General features: G+C 33.2%; 2 protein-coding genes, 1 long non-coding RNA gene and 1 other non-coding gene across 5 annotated transcripts; 2 read left to right on the top strand and 2 right to left on the bottom strand.

Moving 5' to 3' along the window:
* Positions 1 to 1,444: 1,444 nt before the first annotated feature.
* On the bottom strand, positions 1,445 to 3,357 carry LOC104720270 (uncharacterized). The gene is made up of 4 exons (XR_756733.2): positions 3,125 to 3,357; positions 2,964 to 3,015; positions 2,600 to 2,734; positions 1,445 to 1,688 (listed from the first exon to the last, which is right to left on the bottom strand). It is a non-coding gene; the product is annotated as an uncharacterized LOC104720270 (long non-coding RNA).
* A 1,682-nt stretch (positions 3,358 to 5,039) lies between these two features.
* LOC104720260 (uncharacterized) lies at positions 5,040 to 6,495 on the top strand. The gene has a single exon (XM_010438198.2). The coding sequence runs from the start codon at positions 5,117 to 5,119 to the stop codon at positions 6,275 to 6,277; it is 1,161 nt and encodes a 386-aa protein (XP_010436500.2). The 5' UTR covers positions 5,040 to 5,116; the 3' UTR covers positions 6,278 to 6,495.
* Positions 6,496 to 8,265: 1,770 nt separating this feature from the next.
* LOC104720252 (putative transcription elongation factor SPT5 homolog 1) lies at positions 8,266 to 14,688 on the bottom strand. Of its 2 annotated transcripts, none has more exons than XM_087481194.1 (22): positions 13,991 to 14,688; positions 13,462 to 13,694; positions 13,186 to 13,332; positions 12,902 to 13,063; positions 12,747 to 12,830; positions 12,476 to 12,546; positions 12,018 to 12,375; positions 11,770 to 11,925; positions 11,594 to 11,691; positions 11,444 to 11,492; positions 11,150 to 11,302; positions 10,927 to 11,070; positions 10,747 to 10,843; positions 10,322 to 10,480; positions 10,195 to 10,240; positions 10,015 to 10,109; positions 9,840 to 9,918; positions 9,539 to 9,593; positions 9,320 to 9,437; positions 9,102 to 9,239; positions 8,863 to 8,957; positions 8,266 to 8,676 (listed from the first exon to the last, which is right to left on the bottom strand). In XM_087481194.1, the coding sequence occupies exons 1-22, from the start codon at positions 14,328 to 14,330 to the stop codon at positions 8,431 to 8,433; spliced, it is 3,123 nt and encodes a 1,040-aa protein (XP_087337320.1). In that variant the 5' UTR covers positions 14,331 to 14,688; the 3' UTR covers positions 8,266 to 8,430. The 2 variants fall into 2 exon arrangements, with proteins under 2 accessions (XP_087337320.1, XP_087337322.1); XM_087481196.1 differs by having other exon boundaries at positions 12,458 to 12,546; positions 13,991 to 14,460.
* An 8,259-nt stretch (positions 14,689 to 22,947) lies between these two features.
* Positions 22,948 to 26,778, top strand: LOC104720234 (uncharacterized). Its single transcript, XR_015577915.1, has 5 exons — positions 22,948 to 23,073; positions 23,478 to 25,153; positions 25,231 to 25,813; positions 25,902 to 26,296; positions 26,372 to 26,778. It is a non-coding gene; the product is annotated as an uncharacterized LOC104720234 (transcript).
* The last annotated feature ends 912 nt before the right edge of the window (positions 26,779 to 27,690 follow it).

The raw sequence follows: 27,690 nt of genomic DNA, 5'->3' as shown, positions 1-27,690 counted from the left end.
GTACACCACGGGACAAATATTATTTTATATTTTTATTTATAAATTTTATGATTTTGTGTTATATAATGTTTGATTTCTTTGTTTTTTATATAGATGTTGCGGTGTTATAGATTCTGATTTATTTACAATAAAGAGTTGTAATTGTTATTGAATGTATATGTTTTAGATTTGAAAGAACTATAAGTACTATATGTGTATTTTTAGTATAATAAATTTTAGATTTACTAAAATAATGTATGAGTAAAATACATTTATATCTGTTAATATATTGATATTTGTAAGACTTAATACAAGTCATTACCCAAATTATGTGAGTTAAATTTATTGTAAATGTTGATGGTATTAACAAAATAAGTAATGACGATTTAACCAATGCTTTATGATATTAACCCGTTACATCAAATAACCATGTTTTATGAAAGTTTAAATTTTCTATATGTATATATATTCGATTTTGTTACAAAGGAAAACTGACTAAAAAAACGAAGAAGACAATATATAGTAAAAGTTAAAATAAAATAACTCAAAGATATAGAATTTATACAAAATTGATTCATAATTTCGTTAGCAGCATGAAAATATCAAAGATCTATTCAATAAATATCTCCCACAAGGTAGACGACAATCTCTATCTCTCGTTACTATACCAAAAAGTATTAAAGTCTATTAAACTTACAGTTTGTTCAAAAAAAACAGTCTATCAAAAACACTTTTAATCTTTTAATATTAAAGCTTGGATTGTTGTTCAAATCTAGCATTTGCATCTCCCATTATTAACGATTTGGCCAAGCACATCTACAAAAAAGAAACAAAATTATTTAGTTTATAGTATAGCAAAAATAATAATTTATATGTATATTACCATTGTAGATGCCAATATAATTAGTGTACAAAAATCTTACCATTGGACATTTTGGGTCTCTCTATTCACACGTTATTTATAGATTTTTTTGGTGATGATAGAATTTGGTGTGATATCGAATTGAGCATTCAGTATGTAGATAAAGAATATCCCATTAAAGTGTCGTGTAGGTGTACTAATTAGTTTCTATTACTGTATTTTAGCAATTTTATGAATATTCAATAGAGAATAAATATATATTATTTTGATTTAATGACATTATGTTAGCACTAAATCGTCATTTTTTTTCTTCCTTCTTTATATAAACCATACCATAACCGGATTTATCGCTCAGAAACGATATAATTGTTATATGGTTTTGTGGATTCCGATTGAATACCATGAAAATCATGAATTCATATCTTCCCTTATTTATAAAAGGCACATTCCTTATTTATAGGACGCACGTTAATTCTTATATACTATTAACAATTTCCCTTATTTATAGGACGATTTTAAAGTTTACATTTAATGTGAATTTTTCATTGCATCTATATATACATTTTTCAGAAACATTTTTGAAATAATTCCTCAAGTTCTAACTTATTTCCAACACTGCCACTGTCTTTATTAGTAAAAATGGAAATTTGGGCTCCACGATTACAATCCGAAAATATTTTCAAAACAATCGTTTGGACTAGCCCAAGCCCATCCTTTATAAAATTACATAACCCATAAATATAAAGTTGACAATTGTTTATCTTCAACAATTTAATACACAGATTTTTATTCTCTTCCACTATGTTCTTCTCCGAGATTTCTGTTTAAACTGCTTGATTTACAAAATCTGTTATCAACAATTACACAATATCTAAATCAATCAACCTAAATAGAATTAAATTTTAGAATATAACATATCCCATAAAGATACCATAAAAAAACAAAACACATAATTATCTCCCTAATTACTCGCTTCATCATATCTTTTTGATATCTTAACAAATGTGTTATATGACCTAATCTGTTTCCCTATAAATAATAGTCACCTAAAACGAAGATTATGGGACTAGCTAATCACATTGTCGAAGCTAGAGTAATAACAGGTGACAGAAGTGGTGAGATAGTTTTAATCCCTAAGATAAATCTAACACCTTCAGATACTAAACTCCCATTCAAGATGCGTAGAAGACAGTTTCCACTATTTGTTGCATTTGCTATGACCATCAATAAGAGTCAGGGACAGTCTCTAGAGAAAGTAGGACTTTACTTGCCTAAACGTGTGTTCTCTCATGGCCAACTTTATGTGGCATTGTCTAGGATGACATCAAAAAAAGGTTTGAGAATACTAATACTAAACAAAGAGGGAAAGATTCAGAAGCAGACAACTAATGTTGTTTTCAAGGAGGTTTTCCAAAACATACACTGAGTCATCTACTTCTTCGAAGATAAACTTTACATATCTTATATTAGTAGCTATAACATTTATTCGTTGGAAACACAAAGAACAATAGTTTTCATATAATTGTGATTCTTTTTATAAATGCAGGTGCCTCATTATCAATAAGGCCACTGATTCGAGACTCATGAAGGAAGCATATCAGAACTGATTGTTAGGACTGATATAAAACAATATTTTGCTTTTTTTTTTTTGTTTCTAGACACAGATTCAACCGGCAGTTTACTTTCATTATCATAAATTATTAAACACAATCATTATTATTTTTGATTGAGACACAATTTTTACAATAGAGATATTACCTTAGTGATCCATTGTAGAAGAAATTTTTCCCTACTTGCAAGGAAAAAGAAATCCAAAACTATATGGTAAGTTTTAGGCCAAACTTCAATCCAATTGTTGTCTCTAGACTTCCTCTTATTGAAAGTAATTTAACCCTGACCAGGTAAAATAAAAGATTAGAGTTTTTGGATAGATAAGTCATAGGTATTTACAAATAAAGAAATGGGTATCATTACTTATCTTTGGTTAAGTGTTCGTCATTTGAGTTCATGATTTTTTCAAAAAGCACAAAATTATGAGAAACATTAACTTCAATATAAATCTAAACATTAGAAGATGTAAACAACAACAAAAAAAAACACGGATTTAGATTCAGATTCTAACCTTTTAAAGAATACCCATATTCTTCTATAGATTTTCAAGCTCTACTAAAACGCTGGAATCAGACATAAAAGAACAAGTCAAGCAGGAATCTTTACAGTTTCTGAGCTATAATCAGAAATAGAAAGAATATATCGGAATCTAAACAGTATTTAGAAGATTACCTCACTTATTAATTGAAGACGACATCGGGAACTCCATTAAGACAGATTGATGATGGATCTTACTCTGGGTTTTACAATTCAAAAATAGAGGTTGTCTGATCCATCGTCGACTGAATCTGATCTCTGTTGTCGAATCAACTTTTGCTCTCGAGACAACCTTCTTTTTTTTTTACGTTTTTCTGTTGTTGTTTTTTTTGTTTTTTTTTTGCCACCGTAAATTGTTTTGGTGAAGCAAAAAATAAATAACAATAGGCCTGGACATTACTAAAACCCATCAACGTTAATTTTTTGGATTCAATTTTCCTGGTCCATTAGTATTTTCGATTTAAGTCTTCTTTACTAAATGAAAAAATGTACATTTCAACAAATATTGCAAAATCTAACAGATATTTATATGAACAAAAAAAAACTATTGCCCACACAAAAATATGGATGTCAAATTATGGTAAACTCATCTAATTATTTAAAACAATAGTATTTAAATTATATTTAAACTACATTGTAAATACAAATACAAAGAAACAAAAAAAAAGACTAATAGTTTATCCAATAGAATTATACATATGCTAAATAATGATATTTTCAATTATTAACCCGCGGTCACAAAATCAATACATACAATATAAATTAGACAGTATATTAGACTTTATAAATTTAAAAACTTTAAAAATATAAAATTAATTATTTACATATATAGACAAATAAATTAGTCATTTATTTTATGTGTACCTAAACTAAAAAATAGCCCCACGGTGTACCGCGGATGTCTATCTAGTTGCTTTACAAAAAAAGAATATGGTAACAAAAGAGAATATTAAAAAAGATCCGAAAATATAATTCGGGTTATATATTCCGATTTTGACCCGATCCGTAAAGAATATATAGAGAGGATCCGATTAGTCTAATCGGTTTAGATTTAAAACAACTCGACCGAATAAAAGGAAAAATAGTGACACAAATTTGTACTCCAGTTAAGATAGATGATTCATTACAACTTGACCTTCAATATTTTTTTGGAGAACATATCTTTTTCAATCCTCTAATAAAATTTCTTAATCGTATAGTTTTAAATGAAAGGTCGCATTCGAGGAACGGTCAAAGGGATGGATCCTTCACTAGACATATACATGAATATAGCTTTGTTTGCTCCCTAATGGTCAATTTTTCTATCCTACACAATGTGGCAGTTGAGCATGACTGACCCTCACAATGAACAATTTTCACCCAACTCCGTAGAAATTGACATGTCATGTATGATTGTTAATACAATTGCTTTCACAAATAATATTAGTATACTTTTTTTTGGTTCAAAGATGAATAAAGAATAAGAAAACAGAAAAAACTAAAGAAAAGGTCCATATAATGTACGATAGACATAAGATGATTGAAATACGAAGAGGACATAATAAAAAAACATATCAACGTTAGGGTAAGGTAATATTTTCAGTAAATATATATTTGAAAATGGGCAGTTGTATACACATATGACATAACGAAATAATATGTTAACGAAGTTATCAACATTTGGCAAATTAACTCAAAAGAAAAGCTGAAAATTATGATTCATGACAACATCCATATATAAATCTCCAAGATGCAATATAGAACTAGAGTTATACAAATTCAGTGATAGAGAATTCTGAATGAAATTTTCTTTTAAAAAATGACGTCGAATTAAAACTGACAAGTTCAAAGTCTAGATATTCAAATTTAAATTATGGTAAGAGGTTTACCAAAGACATATTCTTCTCGGCTTTTTCTTTACATTTAGACAAAATCAGCATAAACTAATTTGACTTATTAAACAATATAATTTCTCTAGTTAGACGCTTTCATAAACTTTTGTAAACAAATATTCTAGTTGTCGCAATGTGTGCTATATATAAACTACCTTCTTTAGATTACAATTCATTCAACAACTGATCGGTTTCGAAGTAAGAATCATACTAACAAAAGCTAAGCCTAGAACAAGAGCACACGAATTCAATCAACATGGCCAATCCTAGTAATTGGCCATCTCTTCTTATGTTGGTCTTGGCCTTGTACGCCATTGCTGCACATACAAGTGCCCAATACACATACTCTCCACCATCACCACCACCATACATCTACAATTCTCCATCACCACCTCCTCCTTACGTATATAACTCTCCACCATATGCTCCATATGTTTACAAGTCTCCACCACCTCCTCCATACGTTTACAGCTCTCCACCACCTCCTCCATATGTTTACAAGTCTCCACCACCCCCGCCTTACGTCTATAGCTCCCCACCACCTCCTCCATATGTTTACAAGTCCCCACAACCACCTCCTTATGTCTACAGCTCCCCACCACCTCCTCCATATGTTTACAAGTCTCCACCACCCCCGCCTTACGTCTATAGCTCCCCACCACCTCCTCCATATGTTTACAAGTCCCCACCACCACCTCCTTATGTCTACAGCTCGCCACCACCTCTTCCATATGTTTACAAGTCTCCACCACCCCCGCCTTACGTCTATAGCTCTCCACCACCTCCTCCATATGTTTACAAGTCTCCACCACCACCTCCTTACGTATACAGCTCCCCACCACCTCCTCCATATGTTTACAAGTCTCCAATACCACCTCCTTACGTCTATAGCTCCCCACCACCTCCTCCATATGTTTACAAATCCCCACCACCACCTCCTTATGTCTACAGCTCGCCACCACCTCCTCCATATGTTTACAAGTCTCCACCACCCCCGCCTTACGTCTATAGCTCCCCACCACCTCCTCCATATGTTTACATGTCCCCACCACCACCTCCTTACGTCTACAGCTCCCCACCACCTCCTCCATATGTTTACAAGTCTCCACCACCTCCTCCTTATGTCTATAGCTCTCCACCACCACCTCCATATGTTTACAAGTCACCACCACCTCCTCCTTACGTCTACAGCTCTCCTCCATATGTTTACAAGCCACCACCAACTCCTCCTTACGTCTACAGCTCTCCTCCATATGTTTACAAGCCACCACCACCTCCTCCTTACGTCTACAGCTCTCCTCCATATGTTTACAAGCCACCACCTCCTCCTTACACCTACAGCTCTCCTCCCTATGTTTACACTTCACCGCCACCTCCAAGCTATAGTTATAGCTCTCCCCCTCCTCCAAAATACTAAACAAACATATACATGATATATTCGTTTATCATCCATCATATTCATGGAATTAAATATTTCCTTAATAATTTTTCATATATGAAATGTATTTCTTTGGTTACAACCAAGTGCATTTTTGTTGTTTGATTACTTCGTTTGATGTTGTTTTACTCACTAAAAATCCATGTACTTGTTGTCCATCTTTTATTATCTAATGAACTCAACGAATTTTATTTTAATAGATTGAAATAAATCTATTACTCACTATGGATTTAAAAACTTTTACACTAAAAGATACATACTCATAAGAAAACAAAGAAAATGTAGCCATAACCTATGTTTCCAAGGAAAGTTGATTAGGTTTTAAATAATGAGATTACTTCTGCATATAAGCAATAACCTCTATTTTGGTTATTTTTATAATACTTATGTTAAAATGATGATATCTCTTATAAAAATAATAATAAGTAAATAATAATATTAAAATATTATTATTATTATTATTATTATTATTATTATTATTATTATTATTATTATTATTATTATTATTATTATTATTATCATCATAATCATAATCCTACTATATAAATTGGGAAGTATAAATATGAAACTAACCTTAAAATATATAAAAAATTACATTCAATTGCCATTAGAAAAACTTAAATAAGATTAATTAAATAAATATAATTAATTGAAAACAAAAATTAGGGACTCATATAATAAAATAAATTGTAGAAAAGTAAAAAAAAAAAAATCTATCAGAATCAAAACTAATTCCTATTTTAAAAAAAAAATAACAGCTAAGATTTTAAAAATCTAATTGAATTAAATATATAACAGAAAATAAAACTAAGTTGAGATTTAAATATATTCAATGCTTGAAGCCAAAGTGCTTCTTACAAAAAAAGAAATAGAAGCCACAGAAAAAAACAATATTACAATGAATATTGTTTTCAAAGAAGTTTTTCAGAATCTTTACTAGCTATATTTAGTTGATCTTTTTACATATTAGTTATATACTTTTACTTACTTCACAACTATAGCAAGAATTGCGTTTAACTGACAAAGGTTTAAATAATTTTATTCATTACATGGAAATGTTTTATTGACAGGTTTTCAATAAACATTTTTAAAATACAAAAATTTTATTATAAGCAAACCGAATTTTTAATTACAAACCATTATAAATAATATACTAACAAAATAAAGTATTACAAATTTTTAAAAATAAAAAAGTTCAGCCCGTGATTTTCTGCGGGTTACCTAGTAAGAATAATATCTAAGCTAGAAAACACTACAATTCTTCTACTTTTTAAGCTAATTCTAGTCTAAAACGATGGTGACAAAAACAAATTAATTAAGTAGGCAGAATTAAATACTCTTTTTTTTTATATACTAAAATTGGGAAGTTGTAGATGTAACGACATAAAATGTTACAGAAAAAATCGTTTTCTATATAGTTAAACGAAGAAAATATTGACAGTAAACAATGTGAATTATCATTATATACCTAGTTAGATCAAGTTATTCCTATTTTTCAAATTAATTGTAAAGAAAATGAAAAAAGATATATACCATGACATCCATATTTCAAAATTACAAGATGTAATATAGAACTAGCTAGTGTTAGTGTATCCAAATTTGAATTGACAACTTCAAAATAAGGTGAAGGGCAGCTACCAAAGACATAAATTTCTTTTCAGCAAAATCTGAAACTAATGAAATAATTTAACTGACACTGTTTCTATTCTATATAAACAATTGTTAAGAATGGATCCGATCTCTGAAGAAATTTAACTGAAATTGTCTGAACTTAAAAATAGCTAAAAAGATAAACGGAAATTTGTTATAGAGAGTATTGTATTCAGTCATCTTTGGAATTCGAGATGACCTTTTTTGGTCTACATTATCTCTATATTTATAGTAAACTCGCGTTTAAACGTTTAAATTTTCCTATCATTTATATTCACTTTAGAAAGTTCCCATCGATCAAGATGCTATAACTAAAATAGTAGAAATGATTGGACATTGCAAGAAAATCACAAAATTGGAAATCAGATTCAAAGGTTTTTCCGATGAGAACTGGAAATGTTTCTTTCTAACTATAGAGATAATCTAATATTACAATATACGGTCTGATGACAAGATAAAATTCAACGTTCATTAGAACACTATCACGGTTGCACAAATTTGGCTAATATGGCCAGGTCCAGAATCTTGACGTCAAGATTATCATCTATCTTAACGATACCGTCTGAACCGTCGATTCCGATAAGTTTACCAGTAGAACCACGAAATTGCCCACCAACTATTTTGACACGGTCACTCTTCCTCGGGGGAACTATCTCCAGTTCGCTTGGGAGGGCCATTATAGTGTCACCTTCACCACTGGACCCGAGAGATACTTTACACGTTCCATCCTGACATAGGAAAACTGGGGGTTAGAAAGGAGCTACTCATTCAGCTTAAACAGCAGCCACAGCCAGCATCACTTCTAGCAAGATCATTTAATTTTTTTCCTGGTTTTGTTTCTTACTAAGCTAGTAGTTTTTTTCTTGTTTTGTTTATAAACAAGAGCTGGAGTTCAGGAAAGGCACAAGACTAACCGAAACATCTCGGATGACGCCCACATCGCTGTCCTCTCCAGCCTTGTGTATGTCAACCAAAATATCGGGCATGAACCATGCTTCTGCATCCCCACCTGTCGTATTAACAATAATAAGCTAAGATAACCGCCATAAAAATGAAACTTCTAAACTTCTAAAGGGAACTGAGACGAGTAATATGCAAGGTCAGACTAAACAAATAAATTATCCTTCTAACTATACCCCAAGAATAGACATACCTATAACAGGAGACATGACATCCAGGCCGGTTCCTGGAGTCATTGGTTGTCCTCCAGGAGTTCCAGGTAAGTATGAAGCCGAGCTTGGTGTCATCGGTTGTCCAGGTGTCGATGGTAGGTAAGGGCTTGGGGCATTAGCTGCATAACAAGGTATGTGAGAAAAAAGACTGGCCAAACAAGAAGAGTCAACATTTTGAAAAATATTACACGCATCTTACCATAAGCTGAACCATGGTCCCTAGGTGTCCCTGCATCCGAGTAACTACCACCAGGAGTACTAGCCCATCCTGAGCCAGGAGTTGGAGCTTCATATGCCCGTGAAGGAGGACTTCCCGGCTGGAAACAAGTGTCACATAAACGACATTAGTGCACAATTACATATGTCAGAGATATGAAGCCAATAGTGAGGCTAAAAGCAAAATCATAGATGGATAAACCTGATATTGAGGACTTGTTCCCCAAGATCCCGGATTTCCGTCTTCCCAGCTATCCCTGATCCATAATAACCATAACTTGAGTTGAGAGATATACAAGTTTATTCTTTAAATCAAGATTTATAATTCTCAAACATGTGTTAAGAATTTCTGGAAATAATTGAAACAATTGCCATTGCCATGAATATAAAACATAACAAACAACCTCACATTGATGCAAACTCACAACAGGATCAACGAGAAACATAGGGGAGATGAAAGAGAAATTCAACTTCAGAAAATAGAAACGCAACAACAAACTTACCTAGATGGACTCATAGGCGTGTAAGGATTCCAAGCTCTATCACGCATGGGTGTCCTCATTCCATCATGGATGGGTGTAGCTGAAATTTACACAATCACCAAGGAGCTTAATATGTCAAGTGAACATATTACAGAGGAGGTGCCATATCACATTAAAATTGAACTAGAAAACAAACCTCCAGAGTCCCGCATTGGAGTCATATAAGGATGAAGTGGAGTCCGAGAAGGATGCATAGGTGTTTCGCTTCCCATACTATACCGAGATGTATCTCTGTAGAATTCAAATGATATAATGAATGTCCTTCATTATAGTTGGAAGTCAAAATAACAAATGAGATATAAATTAGTATTATTACCTAAACGGTGTTGTCGCAACATTATCTGATATTGCATTCCGATCAACTGCATATACAAACTATTGTTAGAACTCCTTCGACATGTAGAAAGAAACCCACATGCGGAGAAGTGAATACAAGGGCTTGCCTGTTACAATCTTCATCTCAAGTTCGACACGCACTGAATTTCCTTTCACTTCTACTACAGGTCCCCTATACCCCTTGAAAGGTCCTAGACGGATTTTAACAGTAGTACCCAACAAAGAATTGTCTCCCCCTCCTCTTCCACCCCTATGCCTCCCTCCAGCTGCATTTAAAGATACAAATAAGAATATGCACAACTCTACGTCGATAAGTTGTATAAGCATTTCACCAAAGATATGCAAAGAAATATTGGTTTGAAGCAATGAATCATTATTTTACAGAAAAACTGTAGTCATATATAGTATAAAACATAGCCTTATTCTGGAGAAATGGTAAGAGCAACGGACCAGTAAAGAATACAAATCAACTAAACAAAACCTTAGGTATTCTTACTCATAACCAAAATAGAAAGTAAAAATATGAACATACAGTTATATCCGCCTCTGCCGCGCTGGAATCTTCCTGGAGATGAGGGTACTGGAGCAGGCGCCTTGAAATTGCCATACCTTGGAAAAGAATCACCACCCTAGAGTAGAAACGGGCTGGATAAGGTGACGCTACAGTCTGATTAAAATATGAAAACACATGGCCACATCACAAAACACTTACATTTCTATTAGCACCAGAACGTGATCCACCAACAACAATGCAGGATGTGCATTTAGCGCAGATAAACCCGGCATGCTCAAGATGATGCCGATCATATATAAATAGGACTCCTTTGTAAATATGCTTTACAGGACCTTGTTTACCCTAGAATGTACAAATTAATTGTGAGATTAGTAAAGTTGCGCGAGGTAACCAACAACAACCAGACTGCAAAGGTACTCACTTTGCTAGGACCCTCAATGACTCTGACATCATCTTTCACAGCAATGACATTTTTGTAGCGATCTTGAACATTAAATTTCTTCTCAATTTTGCATTTGATTTCTCTGAGTTTGACAAGAGCAACCTCAGGTCTGTCAGGAACCCCTTTAAGAACCTAGGGATATTAAAACAGAGTTATTCCTAGATCCACTGGGTGCATATAACAAGAAAAATATCTCAAAAGAAGATTTTTCAAATTATAGCAGTTAAGGGTAGACTTATATATAGTGGTATTGTTGAAAAGTTGTCAACTTACCTGAAAAGCTTCATTCTCTAGTCGTATAATTACTCCAAAACTCAGGTTACTGCATCAAATAGATAAGTAAAGCTCTCAGACGGGAAATATGTTTCACTTCAAGGTATGGTAAATATGTTTCACTTTAAGGTAATTAGGCATCCCACTTACTCCAGAAGCACAAGATCATGAAGTTCATAGTCCCCAATTTTGGTAACACCAGTTGTCACTTCTGAGCTCTCAACAACATGATCAGCAAACACACGGACCTACAAATATATTCTCTTGGGATTTAATTACCCTACTAGTAAGAAATAAGCTCAATATATAAACAAAAGTTGGCTTACGTGTTCTTTGGTTGTGTCAGATAAAATGATCAGGACATGTTGATCAACTTTGACAACCATGCCTGTTGCTCCTTCATGGGTCCCAGAAACCACCTTCACATGATTTCCTGGTTCAAAGTACTTGCAGAGCTCTTTCTCATTTACAGCAAGAGGATCCTGCGACACAAGAGTAATGCTCGTCAACTTTTCATGGCTGGATCATTTTAGAAATTTGCAAGCAGTAACAGCCACAGAGAAATGATGCTTACAGGAAGACCTTTCATTTCTGATCTGATAAGGACATTTTCTTCATCTACTTTCTCAACCCAACCCTTCAAGTTTTTTAAATCCCCCTTGATAACAATAACCGCATCACCCTTCATGAAATGACCTTTCTTTCTGTTTGCGAATAAAGTTGACAGACCACCAAAGTCGCCCTCTCCATTTTCACTTGGTTTATTAAATTTTTCAAGTTCGTCAAAAGTTGGTGTAACATTCTGAACAGTAATGGACTTCAATGATACTGTTTTGTACAGGAAACCATCTTTGAAAAGCATCCCACCAATATTTTCAAAGTAATCACCCGTCATGGGATCACGCCGTCGCTCTACACGTATGTGCAATTCCCTATAGGTTAACAATTATTAAAATCCAGCACTTTTATAAACCTTCTCCATAACAGGATTCATAAAATTAAAGTACAACGTACAGTATCTAAACGGAGTACCTAGCTTCATCAATGTTCATGAACCGTGGAGGTGGAACAAAGGCTTTTTTCTTTGAAACTTCTCTTCCATCCTGTAATTAGTGAAGCAAAGTATGACCAAATTATTGTATCGTTATATTTATAGAGCACACTACAAAAACCTTAGCATGCAAGGAAAATAGGACAGTTGCCATGATTTTCGTAACACATTAAAATTTAGCGATGTCTCTATTAGACATGTTTACCAAACACAAAGAGCACCATCTTTCTTATGCATGGACATAATCCATACCAGTTTACTGGCTAGTGCCTGCAGATCAATTCTTGGGATTAACTTGACTGTGACCCTCTGACGCACATTATCAACATCAACTACCTGCGAAGGACTTACATTTTAGCAGTCTGTGGGTACTTTTACCAATGACAACACATGAAAGTGGATCATACCTTTGCAAGATCACCTTTATACGTCCCAATTTTCATTCTAACCCACGTATCCCGAGATAGATCAATTGCTTTGCTTTCAACAGAAAGAACATCCGTCATTTCTCTTATGGGGACAAGTAAGATCTTCTGATTAGCATATATATTCCTCATGCCCTTGATTGCCTAACACAAGTAAACGAAATAGCGCAAATACTGTCTTTACACCCACCATTCACAACAATAATGAACACTATCACTGGCACGGAAATTCAAATTCCATATCATAGAGAGAAACTATTAAATACCTCTTTCACATGTGCTTCCTTGTCTGCTTCAACATATATATAATTTTTAAGATGGTCAAGGGCAACAACAGATCTGATCTGCAAATCTGCTCCTCGATCTATGAATTTTTGCATAAGACAAACAGCAACCTCCCTTTCGCGGCCAATCTGAGATTGCAGCGCAAAAATCAGGGAGAGTCAGTTCCAAGTATCACAGAAAAGAATATTAAATAAGTAATGACGAAGAAGAAGCAAGACTTATATATAACTTCTAACGCAAATTATGTAAAACCATACCGCACATTTCACCATCCACAACTTTGGATCACGAACTGATGGCAAAAGCGCTTGTTGTTCTACATCTGTAGCTTCTTCATCATATTCGTCATGATGCCTAGAGAACCGCTCTTGAATTCTTCTCTCGAGATCTTCCACATCCTCATCATTTTCATCACGAGAAAGGAACCTCCGTTCGTACCGTCTATCACCACGCTCATCCGGAAGGTCTGTTCCAGCATCCACTATAAAGTCTGCAATTTTCAAAAGAAAATCCAAGGAGTTAAAATTTCCACTGACTAGCCAAAAGACGATAATAATAGATGCTTAAGTAGTTCTACGAGTAACCATTTAAGACGAATTGTTAAAAACATGTCAATTCTTATCAATGGTGACTTCAACGTTGAGAGTAAAAAAAATCTCTTCTCTTTGTAATCTCAATCACAAAAATCAAAGAACACAGATTCGCGCAACACAAATCTTCACCAATCGATCTAAAGAGAACATTAGCAGAATGGTCGAATTCGAATCCAAAATCAAGAGTACTTACCGTCTTCTCCATCTTCTTCTTCCTCTTCATCCTCATCATCAACCTGGTGAGCTTCTCTGTCCAAGAAAATAGAAGCAGAAGGCTTCTTTCTCTTACTAGCTGCTCCACCTCCTTTGCCTCCACGGCTACCGTAATCTTCATCATCATCATCATCATCTTCTTCCTGAGAATCCTCCTCCGCATAATCATCAATAAAACTTGATCTTCCTCTCTTCCGTCTAGAACCGCCGCCGCCGCCTCTTCCTCTCTCCTCTTCTTCTTCTTCCTCCTCTTCTTCCTCTAAATCCAATCCTTCGTAATCTTCGTCAACATCATCGTCTTCGTCCCTGTTTCGAGGCATAGTTTAGGGTTCCGATCTGTCAAATCCCCAAATCTGTAAGTTACAAAATTTGCTTTCTCTTGGTTTGTTTGTTTGTTTGAGCGAACCCTAGAAATCTGAGGGAAGTGAAAATCTCGCGATTGTTCGAAGAGGGTGTCGTTTTATTTTTTTGGGTTTTAACCGGAATTGTTTACAATTACGGTTAACTGGTTAACCCCAAATTTGTTTTCTTGGTTTCTTAAGAGAAAACTGAACCGGAATGGTTTGTAATCGCGGTTTTAATGGTTTAAAGTTTAAACCAACATTTAAGATGATGCTTTCATCCTTAGGCCGTGAATGGTGAAGCCATAATAGTGCGGTATTTACTGTTGGACCATGCAAATTATAAATGGTTTCTAAACACATAAATATACAAGTGTGAGACGTCTTTTATCAAATAACGCAATTACACAAAACATTTTAATATTATTATTTGTTTGCCTTACACAAATTCTTGTTTTTAGTGTTATTAGTGTTTAAGTGCGTTTTTCAATTCTTTTATTTTCAGAAAGTTTGAAAAAATTGGAAAAAAGTTGAGTATACATATTACTTGTTTTTTTAATACAATCCTGCAGATATTAAATTTAATATATATTCCCTCTGATTTTTATACTTGTCAAGATTTAAATTTTTGTTTTATATTACTTGTAATATTGTATTTACGATGCAACTTAGGCCCCGATTGGTAACGACTGTTATTTGTGGCTGTAGAGATTTTGACTGTAAGAATTTGGCTGTATAAAATTTGGCTGTAGAGACTTTGGTTGTAGATATTTTAACTGTTAAAATCTGATTGTTAAAAAATAAACTTTTAAAACTGTGACTGTAATTTTATTAAAAACACAATTATAAGAAAATACAAAGGTGATGATAAAAATAATAAATTTGTGAAGAGAAGTGGATATCAAAAGAAAGAGAAAAAAATATTGATAATTAATCTATAAAAAAGGTTTGTATAAAAATATATATAACATTATATAGAGTTTTTAATTATGATGGAGAAAGAAAAAAAAAGTTTTTCAACTTGTTGGCTTTAAAGTTTTACAGCGTCATTTTGAAGCTTTAAAAAAAGAAGGGAAATAAAGAAATAAAAAATTAAAGTGGCTGTAGAAACGTTAAAAAATAAAAAAGTCATTAAAGCTTGATTGGCAAATAAAATGTTTTTAAGACTTTTAAATGATTTTAAAGTCTTAAAAGTTTTCACCAATCAGGCCTTAATGAATCAAATTTCCAATTTTAACACTATCTTTTAGCTTATTAATTATTTATATCAAATGAAATAGTGTAGTAATGAAAGATAAAACATAAAAATTACCTGGGAGGAGACCTTATAAAATGGCGCTTGGAAGGGATTGGTGGTAACTTGCAATATATTAAACCCTTAAACTAGAGTAACCTTTTGATAGGAAATTTTTACAAAATGTAATTTGAGAATTCGAATTAAAAGTTAGGATTTTGAGATCTTGACTTTTGTTTTTACGCTTCAATTTTTCTATTTTACAAATCACATTTAAACATCAAATGTATTAATCTTAATAGAATAATAAGATTTAATATACAATTTAATGCATAATTTCTTATTTAGTATTCAAGAAGAAAAAGTTATTTGAGCAATTTTTTCTTTTGATTTTCTATTTTTCTCCAGTCCAAACGTTTGAGAAAGCGAAACGTCGCATGTTTAAAATATCTAATTGGGATCTAAGCGATTTTGGGCGGTCCAACCGTTTGCAAATCATTACATGTGATCCTTTATCTTATAAATCATAAGTCACACGACCAGTCAAAATTTTGCCACATGGAAAACTTAACAAATTTTCTTTTTTTAAATAGCAAGTAAAAATGTATCGAGATGTTTTTGGATAAATCACTAAAAAGAAGTTATCAACCTCCACATTTTTCTGCCCCATGATCTTTTTCTAAGTCTACGATCCGTATCTTTTTGTACCCCTATATATATCAGTTTTTCAACACACAATCATCAGAAAACTGAAAACCTTTCACTCGATCAAAAAAATGAATTTTTATCTTTATCTGTTTCAACGTTTATACAGTGAGTACTTCAACATTTTTTCTCTATAGTTTCAGTTATATATGAGTTTTGGTTTTTAAAACTAATGTGTGTATCTTTGTAGGAGCGAAAGGAATATCTTGTGATGATAGAATCCAAATTCTATAACCAAAATAACAGAGGTATTTTGGCTACATGCATGAATATATCAGTTATTAGTTATTTCATTGTTCTCGGTTAATTAATTCAAAGTCTATGTTATTCACTTTTCTTTTTTCCAGATGTTTAGCATAAACCATGAAATTATGCGTTCTCAGACAGTCACAATCAAATTCAGCAATGAAATTATTTTCTAAGGTAAGGCTTATGGCAAAAACAAAAGAAATTATTCTTAAGAATGGTTGTAAAAGTCTGAAATCACTTTTTGTTTTGCTCTTCATGTTCTTTAATGTGTGCAGATGTGCGCACACACACACATATATATATACTAGTGTGTTGCCCGCGCTACGCGCGGAAGTTAAAATTGGGTATATTTTAGGTTGTTAAGTTTGTTTGTATTTTCTTATGTATATTAGGTTGTTTTATTTTTTGTTCATATATTTTTAAAACTGGTTCCTTTGTATATTTATTATTTATTAGTGTTTATCATTGTGTAAGTTGGTTGTTTATGTTGAATTGTCTGAGTAGTATGATTTTTAATCTATCTGTGGTTGAGTTTGGGTATTGGGTCTGTTTGTATAGTATAAGATTGATTGGGGGTTGTAGGAGGAAGGGGGGTTTTTTAATTTTCTTTGGTCTTATGTTGATTTGATTGTTTATTCCACTACATGAGACATATAGGATTGGGTGTGAAGGGTTTTGTGATTTGTTTTATTTTAGCTTTGTTAAACATATACACTTTAACTGTTTATTATATTTGTTATTGTAACAATCATTGAAAACCTGGTCAGTACATTACACAATATTTGAGAAACTAAGTTAGTTTAATGATATGTAGGAGTAATATTTATTTTAATAATACTTCGTGGGTTAGTGAGTTGTGATGATTGATAAATTTTAGAACTAAGTTAGAATTGGATTGTTTTTTATGTAATTTTGTTTCTTAACTATTGGGCTTGTTTTTATAAAGCGTTAAAACATAGGGGTCTATTGGGTCATTAAAAAATTAAAACAAATTGGTAAAATAGTAAAAATGAGTGGGAGTAGCTTTGGTAAAAGTGCAATTATGTGGCAAGTCATGGGTTCTAGCTTTCAACTCTAGTTCGTTTACAGTTTTTTTCCATTTTTTTTTCTTTTTATTTACAGGTTTTGGTTTTTGTTTTTTTCTACAAAAATTTGAATTATCTTGACTATATTATAATATTCAAACAAAACTAAAATGTTATACAAGAACATCGAAATTACTTTTTCTCTCTAATCTTTATTTTATTATAATAGTACATTATTACCGACTACTTTTGATTAGCAATGATGTCTACCGAGTATTTGTTATAATAAAAGTTAGAAAAATTAAATTTTAAATTGTTATTATATTTTTTTCATGTTTCTAATTATATTTTAGTATTGTAATGAAAAAAATATTAATTTTATGTAATAAACAAAATTATTTTTCTAAGACCACCAAAATTCAAGGACCGGCTCTGAGCTCGTGGATTGAGACTGTTGTCTGCTCCATCTCAGATCTCGTCGGGTACTGATGAAGAGAATCAATGTTTCCGAGTCAATAATATAATGCAGTTTGCAACTCTGATTTGGAATCTTCAACTACATTTTCTATCACCAATTGGATGGTTTCCGATTCTCTGACAGTTGCAAGCGTTATCCGCTGCTTTTGCCCTCAATTCCGATTCGTAGCTGGGTATGGTGGTATACTTATTTTTTTGGACGACGTATGTGAAATGATGTGTTCCTTTGTTTGTATAATTAATTATCAGACAGCTTGTCGAAGTTAATTGTGACTTTGATTTTCTTTGCGTGTAAGTGATTCTGTAGTTTGGATTTTAATGGTGTTTAGTTGTTTTTAGCCTGTTTGTTGGTTTTTTTAGTTTTGTAATAGTAATATATATATTTTTTTGTTTTAAGTTATGTTGTGTTTTTTTTTTCCGCGATTACAGTGGCAAATGTTGAACTCTTGTTTGTTGACCTCAATGAAGAAGACTTATCTTAGCATCTCTTTCTAGGAGTAGTTGTGGGTTCATATTTTTCCTGCATTTTGTTAGCTGATGGTTTGGGCAAATGTACTGAATTTCATCCTCTTACAATCTTCATCTCAACTTCTACATGCACTGAATTTCCTTTCCCTTCTACTACAGATCCCCTATACCCTTGAAAGGTCCTAGACGGATTTTAACAATACTACCCAACAAAGAATCGTCTCTCCCTCCTCTTCCACCCTATGCCTCCCTCCAGCTGCATTTAAAGAGTATGCACAAACTCTACGTCGATAAGTTGTATAAGAATTTCACTAAAGATATGCAAAGAAATATTGGTTTGAAGCAATGAATCATTATTTTACAAAAAAAAAATGTAGTCATATATAGTATAAAACATAGCCTTATTATGGAGAAATGGTAAGATCAACAGACCAGTAAACAATACAAATCAACTAAACAAAACCTTAGGTATTCTTACTCATAGCCAAAATAGAAAGTAAAAATATGAACATACAATTATATCTGCCTCTGCCGCGCTGGAATTTTCATGGAGATGAGGATACTGGAGCAGGCGCCTTGAAATTGCCATACCTTGGAAAAGAATCACCACCCTAGAGGATAAGGTGACGCTACAGTTTGATAAAAATATGAAAACACATGGCCACATCACAAGACACTTACATTTCTATTAGCACCAGAACGTGATCTACCAACAACAACACATGATGTGCATTTAGCGCAGATAAACCCGGCATGCTCAAGATGATACCGCCTATATATAAATAGGACTCCTTTGTAAATATGCTTTACATGACCTTGTTTACTCTTCAACCCATATTATAGAAACTTTTATGGAACGTCAACTTAAACAATAAGAAAGTTAAGAGCCCAAAATGTCAATACACAAAAGAAGATGGGCCTCATCTTTGAAACTTAAACAAATACCATAAGTTTCTAGAACTCCAATACAATACCAACCCCAAGAGATAACCCAAGAATAGCCATGATCAATACTTTTGTCTGCTAAAAATGACAAGCTACCATGGATAAGTAACATGATCTCTACCCACAGGAACCCAGCAGGATAATAGGCATAGCAACTGACAAGTTCTAATCCGATTTTATCATAACAATTAACAATAATCAATTGCATTGACAAAAAAAATAGAATTGTGTACCTCTGGTGGCTCTAGCATGCTATCTCCCATCTCTTCCATAAACTCTGATGCTAAGCTATCATCAACAACATCCCATCGTCGTTGCACATGCCGGGTTTGTATTAAAGTATGGAAATGTTGATCTACAAACTCTTCAAGAATGTTATCTAGTACAACTTTATCAAAGAAGTAAGGGGTATACCTGGTAAAGGTTAATAGAATTAGATACCAAAAACAATCCCAGGATCTTTCATATTCAAGAAAAAAATTGCACAACTATCATATTAAACTGCAGCCAAGGCTGCAAGAAAACTTAAAGGCCATGTGTTCCATGTGTTCAAATAGTAAAACTTGGAGAAGCTGATTACACGGAGAGGATATCGAAATTCACATTTTTTTGCATCAGTAAAAACTCACCACTTAATCCCATCTGCAGTTGCAACAGCGATGTCCAAATTTTGAGCACCAAAAACACGAACGCCATCCACCTTTTGTTTTCCACCATTTTGTGGCAGACTTGAGAAGTTTATTGGCAGCCTTCACCTGTGAAACCATTTCAGTTATAAGTAGGTTACTAAAAGGGAGGAAAGAAATACATATCACACTGACGTGATTTCACCTGTCTTTCATTTGGAACAAACTGAAATAAATGAGGCTTCTCCTGAGGAAAATGAAACAAAATTGATTAATTCAAACATACAATTCAGATGTAGAACAACATACTCGTTGCAATAGAGGCCTACCTTGAAATGCTCATATGCCAAATCAAGCCGACAAGCCCCAACCACTCCGCTTGGAATATTTAGTTTTTAACATATGAAACTGAGAAGACAAACATCACGTCAGGAAAGGATCCAAACCCAATAATATCGCTAAACCATGCAAAAAGTAGACAAACATAATTTGAAGTTGTAGGCAATGACAGTGTTTTAAAATGCCTTTAGAATATTACAGCCTAATTCAGAACCAGAAAGCTCTAAAACAACATACAGACAAGTAGCAGCTAGACTTTGTTACTGGATAATAATAATAAAAAAAGTTTACAAAGAGAAGTGTCAATGCACCTGCATCACCAAGATCCATGAAAAAACGGAACACAGGTCCATTCCTCTCGCTCTTAGTGATTGTTGAAAACATTTTCTTTAGCCACTTAGGTGTCCTGTATATATATATAAGCAGAGAAACAAAACAAACAGATTAGTTTCCCAGGTGTTATCTACTTACCACCCTTAATTTTTCACAATTAATTTGTATATTCTCATCAATGAGAAGGAAGTCGACGCCCATGAGTTGGCCTCCTTTTTTGACATTGCGGACAGGCTAGTGATGGAGCATGCTTCCCACAATTTGTTGGTGAAGATGGTCAACTTTAAGGTCAGAGAATGGAACAACAGAGGAATTCATATTAATAAGAAAAAAAGTGGAAGACAGAGTATAATCATCATGCAGTTGCAAGTGGTAGCTTTATATAAGACTGCGACTTCCCTCAATTGAAGAAATGAGTAGTGGGTTAATCATTAGATGAGAGAGCTTTGAACGACACAAATTTCCGTTTAAAAAAAATCCGTTACAATGGAAATGGAAGAGAGGGCAGGCTAGGAAAAGGTGTAGATGAGTGGGAAACATTTAATTCATTTCTCTAACCATTGCAACTTGAGAATGTGAAACGCAAGGAACATAGAACGAAGGAGGAGAGGGATGCTTGAAAGTCGCACAGATGGCAGCTAGGAGATCCGTGGGTAGAGAGTTGTTGTTAGGGTAACTTAAACATTCGGGTTTAATATGGGCCTTTCAAATGTTACGAACAAATCGATTACAAACTGCTTATTTAAGAATAGGCCCAAAAATTTAAATAAAGAGTTGCTGATGTGGTAGCACCAGAAGTTAGGAAAGTGAAATATATATATATATAGATATATATATATATATAGATATATATATATATAGATATATATATATATATATATATATATATATATATATGATAAGTTGATAACTATGCTTCCACATCAATATGCAATTTCGATTAGAGCTTTGATGGTTTAGGCATGATGTATATCTTATCATCTACTATCATCTACTATCATCTATGTCATTTAAATTTAAATACGCTATTACGTAATAAAGAATATTACCTATTGACACTTGGCAGACTAATGAGAAAGTAATTTGGGTCATTTAATTAGTTTTCTATTGTTTCGTATTAATTTTTAATTCTTGTTTTGTCTTCAAAGTTTATGTATTACAGGCTGACTTTTTAATTTGATTGTTTTGGTTTGATTTATAAAATTGTACGCAGATGGATATTATGAGTGAATCACTTGATGTAAGAAAGCCAAATAAGCCACAAAGACCAGGTCAAAAGTTAGGAAAAAATATAAGAAGAGAAACACAATGAGGTAAACCTTGAAGCTTTAAAGATTACATTACTATTTGTACCCAAGGAACTAATTTTAAATTAGATCAATGTAATCTTTTCAACTTAATCTAATTTAACTTTTCATATATTTGTCGTTAACAATTTCTTTGTGAGTCTTTCTTTTGTAAAAATTTTATTTGTGAGTCTTATGTAATTTATATATGTATATTGCCAGCAAAAATGTGTTTGTGCATAGCACGGGATGATATACTAGTATTATATACAAAATTAGACAACAATAGCCATGTTGCTTTTTTTGTGAGCGATCGAAAAAGCTACTTTATTTATAGTTTGATCTAAAGCTATAAAGTGATTAGAGATGAGAAACAGTGATAAACGTAAGATAAATGAGTCGTTGTGTCTTCCAAAAGAGACAGTGAAAAATAGACCGATAAAAATATTATTAGCGACATAAACTTTGTAGAATAGAATTCTCTCCAACAACAAATATTTGAGAAAAAGAGTAGTTTTCAGTGGATGTAGGTGCCGTTAGATACATGCAAAAGAACTAGGCCAATACATATAAATAAATAGGGAAAATCCCATAAAAAAACCATCAAAGTGGCAATCACTTCCAGTTTAAACCTCTAAACTATTATACTCCCAACTAAAACCATCAAAGTATTAAATTTATTAAATCAAACCTTCAATATGACATTTGTATTCCTGAGCCCATATTTATCACCAGAACAGTTAACACTGTTAACACAACAATTAACACCGTTAACAGAACAGTTAACTCCATCATGTAAATAATAATTCCGGTCATTTTTTTTTTCTTTCGGCATAAATTCCGGTCATTTAATAACCCACATCTAAATTTTAATATATTTTTCTATTAATAAAACAATTAAAATAATCAAAACAGTAACAAAATAAAAAAAAACCTCCCAAAATCAAATCGATTTGGGGGTTAGGGTTAGTTAAAAAAAAAAAACTTATACGTAAGAAGAAGAAGAGTGACAGATACACAGACAGTTAAGATGAGGTATGCTTTCTATGAATCTACATTATTTTGCTTTGTTGTCGATTTTTTACCTTCATCTTTCCTGTAACTCCAAATTATTTTGGGTTTTGATGTCAAATTCGATTTCAAAGGAGTGGGTATACGAATTTCTAGGTTTTTATGTCAAATTGAGTTTTTAAAATCGATTTTAAGAGATATACAATTTCTGGGTTTTTCTGGGTTTTTATTTAAAATCAAGTTCTTCAACTTTTTATATATATATGAGATCGAGTTCTTCAAGGTTATACAATCTGAGTTCTTCAAAGTTTTGATTTAAGTTTCTTGTTATACAATTGAGTTTCTTCAAAGTGTAACATCTAAGTTGATTTTTAGTTGTAGCATCTAAGTTGGGTTTTGATTGAGTTCAATTTTTTTATATAATACAGTGATGACTAGCTAGTAAAACTCTCAATCCACTATGGTGGAACGATGAAGAAAGAAGATGATGGTTACAATTATATTTGTGAATTGGGTTGTAAGAGCATTTCCTGGAAACTTTCTGAGATTCGATGGCTGAAGTTTGAAAAATTCATTAAATCTGTAGATGTTACGACACCTATTAGCTTAGTCTGGTTCAAAGAAGCAAGTGAGGAAACGAAGATGATGAAAGTATGTGTTTGATAAGACTAGTGATGACATGATGGATCTGCGCTTTTCTACAGAAGCAGCCGGTAAGGTTGATGTGTATCTTGAACATGATTGTAAATGGGGAATTGATGGTGGATATGAACCTGATGAGGATTAGATAAGAGCAGAAGAAGGAAGTGAATATGGCAATTCAGATGAAGATGATAAGCCACCAAAAGAAGATGATGAGCCTGAGGAATCTGAAGATGAAACACCTGCAAGTGATGGTGAAAATGAAAAGGGGAAATTTGGTGATGATTTAGATGAAATTCAAGAACAAGAGACTGTAAATCAGAATGGGTCAGAGGGTTTGAATGCAAATCAAATTGAGGTTGATGATGGGGATGAGGTTGTTATAGATGCAGGAGATGGTCGTGATGATGATAGGTTTCAGTTCGTATTTGAGGAAGGTTCAAGGAGAAATGCAGAGTTAGATAATGCAACTCAAAAACTGGCGGAAGAGCAAGCAACAGAAAGAAGGGAAGAGGAAGTAGAAACTGATCCAGAATTTGGATTAGAGGATTCAAAGTATCCAGATACACCATTAGAATCAGAAGAAGAGTGGGAAGAGTGGAAGAATCCAAGAAGAGAGAAGAGGAAAGATAAGTTTCATGGAGATTTGAATAAAGAGTCTTACATCTGGTTGTTTCAGACTTTCAACAGCGGATTAGAGTTCAAAGACCAATTGCTCAGATACTCATTAAATACTCAGTATGATGTTAAAATGGCAAATTCAGAAGCAAACAGGATTGCTGCTGTTTGTTGCAAGGATAAATGTCCATGGAAATTTTTTTGCTCAGTTGAGCATCCAATAAACAAGTGGATGGTTAAATTATGTCACTACAAGCACAACCATGGGAAGTCTAGCAGAGTTCCAATGCTGAAGCAAGGTCTTATAGAAGGGTTATTCAGAGAGGAGATAAGAAGGAATGTCAATTTATCAGCTGCAGATATAAAGGACATCATCAAAGAAAGGTATGATATAGTTGTTAACATATCAAAGTGTTATAAAGGAAGAAGGATTGCTTTGGATTCAGTTCTAGAAGCTCAGGCAATTCAGTTTGCTAAGCTTTGGGATTATGAGGCCGAGATTAAACGGTCTCACAAGGACATCAGAACAGAGATTGTAACAGTTGAGAACAATGGTAGACAACAATTTCAGGCTTTCTATATCTGTTTTGATGAATTTCGGAGAACATGGCTGAAGTGTTGTAGACCGGTGATTGACTTAGATGAATGCTTCTTGAAGTGGGATTTAGAGGGTGATTTGCTTGCAGCCGTTGGTAGAGATGCAGATAACAAGATGTATCCAATTGCATGGGCAGTTGTAACTGGTGAAAACAAAGACACTTGGGGTTGGTTTATCAAAAAATTGAAGACAGATTTAAACTTAGGCGTGGGCGAAAATCTCACCATCATTTCTGATAAAGAAAAGGTAATCACTAAATATGTTTCATGATTATTAATTGCTTCGTAAACTTGTTATTGATGTCTTGTTATTGATATTTTCAGGGTCTTGTTATTGCTATAGGTTCAGAACTTCCTCAAGCAGAGCACCGTATGTGTGCAAGGCATATTTATGGTAATTGGAAGAAGACTTTTTCAAGGTCAAAATACAAAAACTTGTTTTGGGGTGTTGCATACAGCTACCATCAAGGGGAGTATGAGGAGAAGATGAAGTTGGTGTATGCGTATGATCCTATTGCCTATGAGGCTTTATTAAACTATGAACCAGAGAAGTGGTGTAGAGCATTCTTTAATCCTGAGTCTCATTGTGCTGATGTGCACAACAATCTTTCAGAAGCGTTTAATAGAACAATTAAGATTGCAAGAAGTAAGCCTGTCATTACCATGTTGGAAGATATTAGAAGACAAGCCATGGTTAGGATTTCACGTAGGTGGACAAAAGCAGATAAGTGTAATTCCTTTCTCACACCAATCACAATGGCAATATTGGAGAAAGCACGGATTGAGAAGAAGTATTGCAGAACATTACGCAGTAGCTCCTACATTTATGAGGTAAATGAATTTAATGTTAGATATACAGTTGACTTAGCAAGACACCAATGTGCATGCCGAAGATGGGATCTTACAGGTTTGTTTTGTGGTTCCTTAAACATTGAATTTGTTGTGGTTTATGTTGATTGCTTATTTTTGGAGTTGTTTATGTTTTGCATTGACAGGAATACCATGCAAACATGCTGTATGCGTATTAGATGACAACCAAGATGATCCCGAGAAATATGTGGCTAGCTATTATGAAACTTCATGCTTCAAGAACACATATGTGGAAAATATTAAACCTGTCAATGGTGAGCAGTTCTGGAGTAAAACAGGAAAATCTCCTATTGCAATTCCAAACATTCGTAAGCCAAGAGGTCGGCCAAAAAAACGTGATAGGAAGAAAGAGCCCTTTGAATCACTTAAAAACCATGGAAAATCAACAAGACATGGTAGGATACCACATTGCAGCCGTTGTGGTCAAGCTGGACATATCAAGAGTGGATGTAAAAATGAACCAGCGGTTGTGGAGGGACCAAAAAACAGGCGTGGTAGACCACGCAAACAACCATATGAGGTATTGTCTCTATTTTCCTTATGTTCAGTGTAGGCCTCAAGTTCTGCTTTTTAATGTTTTCTTCTCATGAATCAGTTTCCACCATTGCGTCAGCCAAAGTCGAGAAAGAGTAAGGCCAAATCAGTTGGTGAATCCCAACCATTAGCTACTAATGAAACATTTCCTGCTTTTTCTAGTGCACCTCAGCCTTCAGTCTCTTCTAACAAACCAAAGCCAAAGAAGTGTGGACGCCCACTTAAGGTAAGGAAATTGGAAAACATTCCAAGAGGGGTTGGAACATTTTGGAGCCCCTTCACAGATCGACCTTTTGAAGTGTTTGGAGACAAAGATTTATGATAGGTCTCGAAATGATCCTTAACCTCCTGCTTCAAATCTAGAGTTTATGTTTGGTTTATGTTTTTTTTTGACACTGTCTTTTTGTAATGACTCAGAAGCATTTTGTATGAACATGGTTTATGTTTTATGGAATTATTTATTTTTCATCTGATTTTTCAATTTTGATTTTTTTTTTTTACTTTGTAATGTCTTTACGTTTTTATTCACGTTTAAAATCCTAAATTATGAAAAAGCATGTTAATTAATAGAATGAACGGAGTTAATGTTTACTTCACGGTGTGAACTAACAGTTAACAGTTACTGTGATAAATGTGGGCCCGCGAATACTATTGCCACTTTGAAGGTTTAGGGGCTGTTATTGGATAGATGATTTCTAATTCCATATGGAATTGTAAATTCTAGAAATCAAAAGACATGGATTTTGAAATAACATGTTTTATCTTTGGATTTGGATCCTTCTATTTTACACTTTCAAATCCATTTAAAACATAATGTAGATTTTGAAATCCAAAAACAAATCATTAAATGAATAACATGAGATTTGAACAAGTATTTGTAAATCATAGAACCAATAACACATAATTTTGATAAGTATTTTAAAATCAATGATTGAATAACACATGATTTTTGGTTGGATTTCTAAATCCATTAAAATCATAGAACCAATAACTCCCTCTTAGTTTAATAAATTTAACATTTTGGTGGTTTTAGTTGGGAGTATAATAGTTTGGAGGTTTAAACTAGAAGTCATTGCCACCTTGGTAGTTTTTTATGGGATTTTCCCTAAATATATATATATATATATATATATATATATATTATTTATTGACAAAAAAAAATATTGTAAACAAAAGTTTGACAACCCATTTTAAAATAATTGAACATTTATAATTATATGGATAAAGATAAAACTTACAAATTTTATTGTTATAAATCTATATAATTAAAAGTTAGAAAAATACATTAAAAGTCTAAAATATATAGGGTCTGATCTGATTGGTTATATTCAACCAACAATAGCAGTTACAAACAAACCGCTCCAATAACTACCAATCAGA

The sequence above is a fragment of the Camelina sativa genome, chromosome 2, assembly GCF_030686135.1.
Source record: "Camelina sativa cultivar CO46 ecotype springtype chromosome 2, ASM3068613v1".
NCBI classification, from domain to species: Eukaryota; Viridiplantae; Streptophyta; class Magnoliopsida; order Brassicales; family Brassicaceae; genus Camelina; species Camelina sativa.
Note: the sequence above shows the minus strand (reverse complement) of the source record. Positions and strands in the feature narration are given on the sequence as shown.